This window comes from Artemia sp. Qi Xiang Cuo, chromosome 11 (genome assembly GCF_049724085.1).
Source record: "Artemia sp. Qi Xiang Cuo chromosome 11, ASM4972408v1, whole genome shotgun sequence".
Taxonomy (NCBI): Eukaryota; Metazoa; Arthropoda; class Branchiopoda; order Anostraca; family Artemiidae; genus Artemia; species Artemia sp. Qi Xiang Cuo.
The window spans coordinates 31,444,034-31,454,268 of record NC_142804.1 but is presented as its reverse complement, the minus strand read 5'-3'; the positions used below and the strand labels follow the sequence as shown (position 1 = coordinate 31,454,268).

Here is a 10,235-nt window from a genome sequence, read left to right as displayed (position 1 = left end):
TGTCCCAGTGGTACTCTATGGCAGGTTATCGACACTACCTAGTTTATTGTATGCATTAAACCAGTAATGTTCACACATTGGAAGGATAGATACCTGCATCCTATTTTTTTTAAAAGTGAAGATGAATTATTCTGAGAAAGTGTGTACACACGATAAAATCTTCGATGTGTTGAATGCTGATGAAGATCAATATTTGAACTACGAAACAAGCACTAGTGGTAACACTATTGGAAACGTATGCTTGCGTTGTCCTGACAGTGAGAGTTTAAGTTTCTTTGGAGTACCGAAGAATTTCCATTGTACAAATGGTGGATATGCAAGAGTGAGATCTCCAGCGATGATAGTGCTCAAAGAGAATGCAAAAATGAATATAATAGTTGATGAAGAGGGGTATTTTCTTGCTCATGGTTGTAGTAACACGTTACCTACTGATACATCCTATTGCCGTCATTCTGGTATTAGTGTTCAAATGAATGCAAAGAGAAAAAGAAAGGCCTACTGCTGTCATAAATCATATCTTATCTACGTGCCAGAATTGTTATCTGTATAAAAATAATGTGCTAATAAACAGTGAAATCAAAGGCAAAATAAAAAGTGCATTTGTAGACAATGTCAATAATTAATATAAAGATGAATTGATGGAAAATAAAGCGCAAGTGAACATTATTACTACTATTGATCATATAGTCAATGAACCTAATAATAGCAAATATGAAACGGATATTGAGCCTGTGGATGACACCTCAGTAAAAATAGTACATGACTCAAAATGAAATAATGATTATTTTATTGGTTACGAACTAAAAGAAGAGATTAACTATAGTATCAAGAGAGAACATGATGAATCATTTTATGGAACAGATTCAAAATGTTCAAAGTTGTTCAATTATGTTAATAATGTATAATGATGTATGAAATAAATTTTTACATTAATATTCTACATGTCATTGTTTCATTAAAATATTTTATACATTACTTTGTTATGTGATCATTATTTTAGGGTACGCTAGCACGTCAAACTTTTAGAATATCTATTAAAACGTCGGTGAGGTAAGAAAAGGAATTTTCGGAGACATAGATACTACTAGCAGACTCATAGGGGACATATTAGAAACTGAGATAGCTTAACAGAGCTTTTACCAAATTCAGAGAGAGATGAGCTGAATTTTTTTCTCAAAAAACTCCACAGACGAGCAAACATCCGATCAGACCCACATGCTTAGAGAGTGAGAGAGACAAAACGCAAACAAAACCATAAATGCAGACATACAAACTGACAAAGACATGCACTGGGACAAGCAAACACCCGTACAGACACATAGGCAAAGAGAGTGATAGAGACAAAAACGCAGACAAACACATATATTCAGATATGTAAACCAACAAAGACGGGTACTGGGAAAATTCAGACATAGAAACCGACAAAGACAGGCACTGCGACAAGCAAACAACTGCCCAGACACATATGCATAGAGAGTGATAGAGAGAAAAACGCTTACAAATACATGAATTCAGACATGCACTCCGACGAAGAAAGACACTGGGACATGCAAAAACCCACCCAGATACACATGCATAGAGAGTGAGAGAGACAAAAACACATACAAATAAATATATTTATACATACAAACCGACAGAGACAGGCACTGGGACAAGCAAGTACCCGCCCAGCAAACAGGCAAAGAGAGTGAGAGAGACAGCACACAGCCAACCAGACACACAGGGGAAAAGAGTGGGAGAGATAAAAACGCATACAAATACATAGATTCAGACATGTAAACCGACAAAGACAGGCTTCGAGACATGCAAAAACCCACCCAGACACACAAGCATAGAAAGTGAGAGAGACAAAAACACATACAAACACATTGATTCAGACATACAAACCGACAAAGACAGGCACTGGGAAAAGAAAACATCCGCCCAGACACACAGGCTTAGAGAGTGAGAGAGAAAAAAATGCGTGCAAAAACATAGACTCAGACAAACAACCCGACAAAGACAGACACTGAGACAAGAAACACCTGCCCAGACACACAGGCTTAGAGAGTAAGAGCGATAAAAAAAAACATACAAATATATAAATTCAGACATGCAAACCAACAAAGACAGACACTGGGACATGCAAACACCCACCCAGACACACAGGCTTGTAAACTGAGTGAGACAAAAACACATACAAATACATTGATTCAGACATACAAACCGACAAAGACAGGCACTGGGAAAAGAAAACATCCGCCCAGACACACAGGCTTAGAGAGTCAGAGAGAAAAAAATGCATACAAACAAATAGATTCAGACAAACAAACCGAAAAAGACAGACACGGAGACAAGAAACACCTGCCCAGACACACAGGCTTAGAGAGTAAGAGCGATAAAAAAAAACATACAAATATATAAATTCAGACATGCAAACCAACAAAGACAGACGCTGGGACATGCAAACACCCACCCAGACACACAGGCAAAGAAAATGATAGAGACAAAAATACATACAAATATATAAATTCAGATATACAAACGACAAAGACAAGCACTGGGACATGCAAACAACCACCCAGACACACAGACAAAGAGAGTGAGAGAGAAAAAAACTCATACATACACCCACCCAGACACACATGCATAGAGAGTGAGAGAGACAAAAAAGTATGTACAAATACATAGATTTACACATACCAACGACAAAGACAGGCACTTGAACAAGCATACACCCACCCAGACACACAGGCAGAGAGTGCGAGAGAGACAGCTAACACTCGCCCAGACATACAGGCAAAGAGAGTGAGAGTGAGAAAAACGCTTACAAATACATAGATTCAGATATTCAAACCGACAAGGATATGCACTAGAACAAGCAAACACCCACCCAGACACACAAGCACAAAGAGTGAGAGAGACAAAAAACACATACAAATACATAGATTCAGACAAACAAACTGACAGAGACAGGCACTGGGACAAGCGAACGCCCGCCCAGACACAAAGGCAGAGATAGTGAGAGAGACAAAAATATGCACAAATACATAGATTCCCATATACAAACCGACAATGACAGGCACTGGGACAGCAAACACCCACCCAGACACACATGCATAGAGAGTGAGAGAGACGAAAACACATACAAATACATAAATTCACACATACAAACCAATAGAGACAGGCACTGGGACAAGCAAACACCCGTCCAGACACACAGGCAAATAGAGTGAAAGAGACAGCAAAGACCAGCCCAGACACACAGGCAAAGAGAGTGAGAGAGACAAAAACACATACAAATACATAGATTCAGCAATACAAACCGACAAAGACAGGGAATAGAACATAAGATATGATAAGATATGATATGATTTATGACAGCAGTAGGCTTTTCTTTTTCCCTTTGCATTCATTTGAATACTAATACCAGAACGACGGCAATAGGATGTATCAGTAGGTAACGTGTTACTAGAACCACGAGCAAGAAGATACCCCTCTTCATGAACTATTATTTTTATGTTGGCATTCTCTTTGAGCACTATCATCTCTGGAGATCTCACTCTCGCATATCCAACATTTGTACAATGGAAATTCTTCGGTACTCCAAAGAAACTTAAACTCTCACTGTCAGGACAACGCAAGCATACGTTTCCAATAGTGTTACCACTATTGCTTGTTTTGTAGTTCAATTATTGATCTTTGTCAGCATTCAACATTACGATGATTTTATCGTGTGTACACACTTTCTCCGAATAATTCATCTTCAATTTTTAAAAAATAGGATACAGCTTTTTATCCTTCCGATGTGTGAAAATAACTCATTTAATACATACAATAAACTAGGTAGTTTTGATAACCAGTCATAGAGTAACACCTGGACAGCCGCGTCGTGTCTATGAGGAGCCATAGAGTACTACTAGTACAGCCGCAAGTATGTTTCATATCATTTTAAAATATTTACAAAAAAGTTGATAAATTTACCAAGTCAGAAAAATCTAAGTCAGAAAAAAAGTGATACTACAAGTATTATTTTTCTAATAGTAAAAGTCACGACCAACAAATCAATATCATTCTCATTTTGTATTTCGAAAATATAAAATGTGAATTTTTCGTTTTAAGTATATTTCATGTCATTTTAAGACATGTAAGAAAAGTTCTAAAAAATTCCATGCTAAAAAAAAATATAAAAATAAAAAAGTTAAAAAAAATTAAACTTCGAAAAAAAGTATAAAAATGGGGGGAGGCCCCCAAAAAGTTGGGAGGAGGGTGCCCCTTGGAGGTTAAGGTCCTTGGTGGTTATAGTCATTAACGGTTGCGGTCGTTGGTGGTTCAAATCCATAACGATTATGACGTTATTGATCAATCTTTAACATGAAACATCTAGTTTGTCGTAAAAAAATTGATTCTATTTTAGCAATAATTTGTTTTGGTTACAAAAGGTTTTTAACCCCATTAATTTTCTTTAAAATGAGCCCTTGAACAACTCTCTACAATTTTCCAGTGCCAAACTATCTATGGAAAAAAAAAGGTACCGTTTACGCAGAAGATGTAGTAGCTACCACTTTTCTTGATTTTCAAGCCAATATATTTCCCTTGCTGTTCAAGCCAAGGGATAGAAAGTTTCCTATACAAGGGTTTCGGACAAGGCGGTTCTAATGGTGTACTTTTTGTTTTGATCTGACTCTATTTTTAGGAGTTAGGGGTTATTATGTTTCTTGACATTGGACTGATCGTCTCTTACTTGGTTGCTAGCTACCGCTGCAACCCGGATAGGGGAATGAAATAGAGTTTTAAATAAACAAGCAAGAATTTTAAAGAGAAAATTTTATATTTCTGTTAAACCACCGCTAGCTAAGCCAACATTCACAGAACGGGGAAATAAGTCGAGAGCGCCAATTTAGAAGAATCCGGGTGGTAGGACAAGAATTTTTTTTCGATGATTTTTTAAGAGTACTAAAAAGGTATTTTTCAAAATCTACGGGGGATTTTGTAATACCTTATACAGTTCTTGTGGAATTTCGGTTAATTTTATCTTCAATTGCATGAACAAAGATAATGTGTAAGGAGATATGAAAGGGCCATGACTCAATGCTGAAAGGGACGCAAACAAGAAAAAAACTAGCGATCCGGTGGTAATTTTCAGAACTATTTGGCCAATAGTGTCGTATAAATATATTCTGTTAATTTCAGCTACTTCGTTATGAGAAGTATACAAATGTGAAGGCCCATTATTAATTTAATACATTTTTTGTCAAAATAAAGAACACAAAAATCGAATTTATTTTCTTTGTATTTTTTACTTGTGTGCTTATTAATGTAGATACATTTTCTTATAAAACAGGTTTTTGTTTTAATTAAAGGTAAGAAAATTGTTTAATCATACAAGACTAGTATTAAAAGTTTTTAATCATAGAGTAAAGAATGCATTACTCTATGGTTTGATTAAGACCCTTTAAATATGAAATAATTACGTGAACGCAAAAAAATCACAGCTCAATTGTTTGGTTATGGTTTCTCTGCAAGTGTGAGGGAATACGCTGCGGCAATGTGACATCACAAAATCCACCTGGATAACCTATAATGCCATTTAATACTTATCAACTTAAATGAGTTTTGACGGTTATTTTACCAATTAAATATGCCTCATATCTTTATATACGCGTTTAGACATCGATACATACGCACATTGTGCAGATTATTTCGTTTCTGAACGAAATATACGCAGTTTACAATGTGTCAAAAAATATGGTGGTGTTAAAAATAACGAGTTTAGAAGCGGCTTAAACAGTTTTTTCAATTAAAAAGAAGCATTTTAATTTGAGGGAATTTGATCGAGTGCGTAAGTAAATGGAAGGCAAATGCATTTTCATTTATTTATGGTGATATTTCCAAACGCCTGTAGTTGTTTTAATAGTGCAAATATTCTATAAGTTATTCTTATTATTGCAAAATGACCAGAATTCACTGAATTTTAAAATCAAATCGCTATATATTTACAATTCAAATAATCAGATCATATTAATTTAACCATTTCTGTTGGCTAGAGATACATCACTATGTACTGTGTCGTCCGCATGACGACACAAGATCCTGAATCGGAGTTTCGCCTCTGATTCCCACTGCATTCGTTACATTGACTTGAGTGACCAATGGGAACTGTATTGCTGTATAGTGATTTGTCAGTGCCAGGTCCGTTTATAAATAAGTTATACATCTTGTTAAGTAGTAAAAAGCCTTCGGGAGCATATAACAGGAAAAGAAAATTGCAGCATTTGATAGAAGATGGAAAGCAAGCAAAAGCGTTGCAAAAATTCTTTACGACTTCCAGGCTGTCGTACCCGTCAAGCAAGTTTTGCAATGAATCAACTGAGCTCATTGAAAACAATAATCACTATAAGTTTTCAATGTCAGGGCCTGGGACCTCCTGCATTGACAAGAAGTTCTTCCAAGTGCTAAAGCGTCGCCTGAAAGCGGTTTTGCCGAAAAGAACAATTTTTGGCGAAACTGAGTTATAAACGCCATCTTTTGTAGCAAAAAAATTCTTTCGAATGGTCTATTTGACATTGCTGTCAAACGTCTCTAACTGCCTGTATTTTGTAGTTATCCTTTGCCGAATCGCATATTTTTCGATTTGGCAGAATTTTTTTCGATTTTCCTTTGCCGAATCGCATATTTTGACGCGACCTTGGATAAGCAGAAGACAATCTTTCTTATCTTAGTGCTCAAGATGAACTTAGTGAACTTAAATGATGTGAATAAGTTTGTGAAGAAAAAAGAGGGCTGAAAAAAATGGTACTGAATTATCTGAGGAGGTCAAAACCTCTCATGCAAAACATGTGAAAGGAAAACTAGAAATCAAAGAATAAAGGGGTAAGGACAGGGCTCTGGATGAACCCGTATTGTGTTTTGATGTGAAAAACGTTTTTCTTTGCCAAAAGGGGATGTTTCGTTCTGTTTTTACAAAAGGAAAATCACTTGCTTTAACTTAAATGCTATTCTTACCTTTCGCAGACATACATGAGAGCTAATCAAGAAAGTCTATTGTTGTTTGTGGTTAGAATGTCTTGCTGGTAGAAGTGGAAATGATATTGTCATTGGTCTTTGTAATTTCCCTGATAAAATTTTTACTACCTATCCTGAAATCAGAAACTTCATTACATGGTCAGATTCATTTGAGCCTCAAAATCGTAATCAAATAATGAGCTACATGGTGCTAGACATCCTGAAGAACCATTCACACCTCCAGAGTATAACAATGAAGTAATCTGAGTCTGGCCACTGCACGATTCATGTGGTCGATGCTGTTCACAGCGTCATTGAGAGGTCTTTGAAGCACAAGGAAATATTTTCGCTACTAGACTTGGCAAAAAGCTTTTGACTATTCGGCCCCGTGATCCATTTGTCCTTATTCAAATGACCAAACTGAAGTTTTTTTATTACGCCAAAATGTCCCAATACTGTAAGTATAGCTTAGTGCTATTTTCAAGGGTGAAATTATTACAGTTTAAGAGGGACTATGCAAAAGCGTGTTCTACAAAATTTGGTTTGCGGATACTACTCCTTCTGTAGCGCTGATTGCACCAGAGGCTAGCCCAAGGAGGCTATTGCCTAATGTGTCAGCAGTGAATGTTGTGGAAAGGTTGCTGCCTCTTGTACCTTCAAGTACAGTAATTGAGTTTCCAACAGCAAAAATAAAAGACGTAGAATCGCTTTACCGTTTCATGCCAGCAGAAGATGTGGCATATATGAAAAGTCTTATAAGAAGTTGTAACAGAGCTGAGGTACATAGTATTTCGACTGAAGTACCAGCGTGTACCGAAGCAGCCTCTTCCGTTAGTGTTCCAAAGGTTAAAACTAAAAATTGTTAATTGACCGGTTAATTGGCAAAATTAAAATTTGTGTATTAGATGAAATACTTTTTGCCGAAAGTCGCATTTCTAATTCATGCCGAGCCAATTCCGTTTTGCCATATCTTACATATGTTCCGGAATTTTACGGTTGTTTTACCAAAACTTATATTAATTCCGTTTTATCTCAGGAAAGCCTCACCTTAGACAAAAAAAAAGGCAAAGCGATATAAGCGATTTTTCTTCTTAATTTTGAAAAAGAAATCAACATTCTAGCTACAGCCGATTCTGAGATACAAATGTCAAAATTTTCAATTTTGTTTTTCTCCCGTTTTTGGAAAAACAGATTCGGTAAAACCGCTTTCAGGTGACGAAAGGTAGAAAGTTTTCCTTATCATATTTTTCAAAGAAACTTAGAAACGGAGAGAAACTCCACAAAGTTTAGCTAATGTACTCACCATTGAGAAATGCAGTATTTTTTTTGGCCTGCAAACTGTTCGGCAATGCAAACTCATCTCTGTCCGGTGACCAAGGTTATTCTGATTTGCAAAACTTGGCTAAGATTTTGAACAAGCACGAGAAGTCTCCAGCCATATAAGAAAATGTCAGTCTTGGCCAGAATCATCGCTACGCTTAAGTTTGAACAGAACTATTGATGAAGAGAATGAAAGATTTATTCGTGCTGAAACCGAACATTGGAACCAAGTTCTCAAACGTTTACTATGTATATTACACTTTTTAAGAGTTCAAGGGCTTGCGTTTCGAGGGAAAAACAATACTCTTTTCCAGTGTAATAATGGGATTTTTTTAAAGCTCGTAGAACATGTTGCAAAGTTCGATGAAAAACAGATTCGGTATATTCAGTATGAACAGATTCGGTATGGCCAAACATGTCAGAAGGTGTGCTTCAAGAGAAACAAATATTCACCACTTGAGCAAAAATGTACAGAATGAATTTGTTTATTTTGTTTCGAAAAAGATCCAAGACTACATTGTACAGCAGCATGCAAAATATTATTCTATAATATTAGACCGCTCTCCCAATGTCAGCCACAAAGAGCAAATTACATTAGTGGTAAGATTCGTCAAAATTGTAGCAGATGAGGATGTGTTTATTAGGGAACATTTCTTAGGATTTGTTCCTATTGCCAATGCTTCTGGTGAAGGCCTTACAGAAGTAATACTAAAAGAGTGGCAAACACGAGGCATTTCTTTAAATAACATGAGAGGCCAGGGATATGACACTGGTCCTGCAATGAAAAGAAAGCATGTTGGGGTTCAGATGAGGATCTGTGATTTAAATCCTCCTGCTTTTTCCGCACTATGTTGAAATCACTCACTGAACCTTGTAATTAACGATGCTGCTCTCTCTTGCAATGTTGCAGTACACTGTTTTCACACAATTCAAGAAACCTTCAATTTTTTTAAAGTTCTACTCACAGATAGAGTATTTTGCTTAACAACGTTTCAAATCTTACAGTAAAACCACTTTTTAACACGCGGTGGGAGAGTAGAATTGAGGCCTTGATGCGTTTGAGGTGCCATATTGAAGAAGTATTTGATGCCTTGTGTGAAGCTTCTCAAAACCAGAAACTCGATGCATTTGATTGGAACTTCGCCTTGGGACTTGCTAAGAAACTACAAAGCTTTGAATTTCTATGTTGTTTAATAACATGGTACGAGATCCTATACAAAACAAATATGGTGAGTAAGTCGTTGCAAAACGAATGAATTGCAAAGTTCGACGGATCTAATAAAAAGTTTGCAATTATTTATAACCAAGATAAGATCTGATGAAGGATTAAACAACGTGATCACCGATGCTAAGGAACTCGCAGAAAAAAACAATATTGTTCCAGAATTAAAAAAAGAAACCATATTTCACCGAAGGATAATTAAAAAAACAATTTTCTTAAGAGGGGAAAGATGAAATTGTAAATTCTCGAGAAAATTCATTTAAGCTCAATTTCTTTTTTGTCGTGCTAGACACTGCAATATCCTCACTAAAGGAAAGATTTGAGCTAATGGAAAATCATAGTGAAATTTTTAAATTTCTCTGTGACATTCAAAGCTTGCAGAATTTTGCGGATCAAGAAAAATTGAAGAAAGCCTGTAAACATCTTTAAATCATTTTGAGTAAAGGAGAAGACTGCGGTGTAAACGGCGACGAGTTGTTTGAAGAGTTTCCAATTTTTTCAGAAATGCCTCCCTCTAAGCCTCCCCCAGCTCAAGCTTTGTTGTATATAACAAAACATGATTATGTGGACACATTCCCAAATATTTTTATTGCACTGAGAATTCTATTAACGCTTCCAGTATCAGCTGCCAGCGGCGAAAGGAGTTTCTCCAAGTTAAAGTTAATAAAAACTTACTTAAGATCTACGTTGAGTGAAGATCGACTAAGTG

The 10,235-nt window shown here is 36.3% G+C and overlaps 1 protein-coding gene across 1 annotated transcript; it reads left to right on the top strand.

The window, feature by feature from the left end:
* Window positions 1–8,709: 8,709 nt before the first annotated feature.
* LOC148946877 (zinc finger MYM-type protein 1-like) lies at window positions 8,710–9,159 on the top strand. The gene has a single exon (XM_089096454.1). It carries the CDS (start codon window positions 8,710–8,712, stop codon window positions 9,157–9,159), a length of 450 nt encoding a protein of 149 aa, XP_088952580.1.
* Window positions 9,160–10,235: the final 1,076 nt, after the last annotated feature.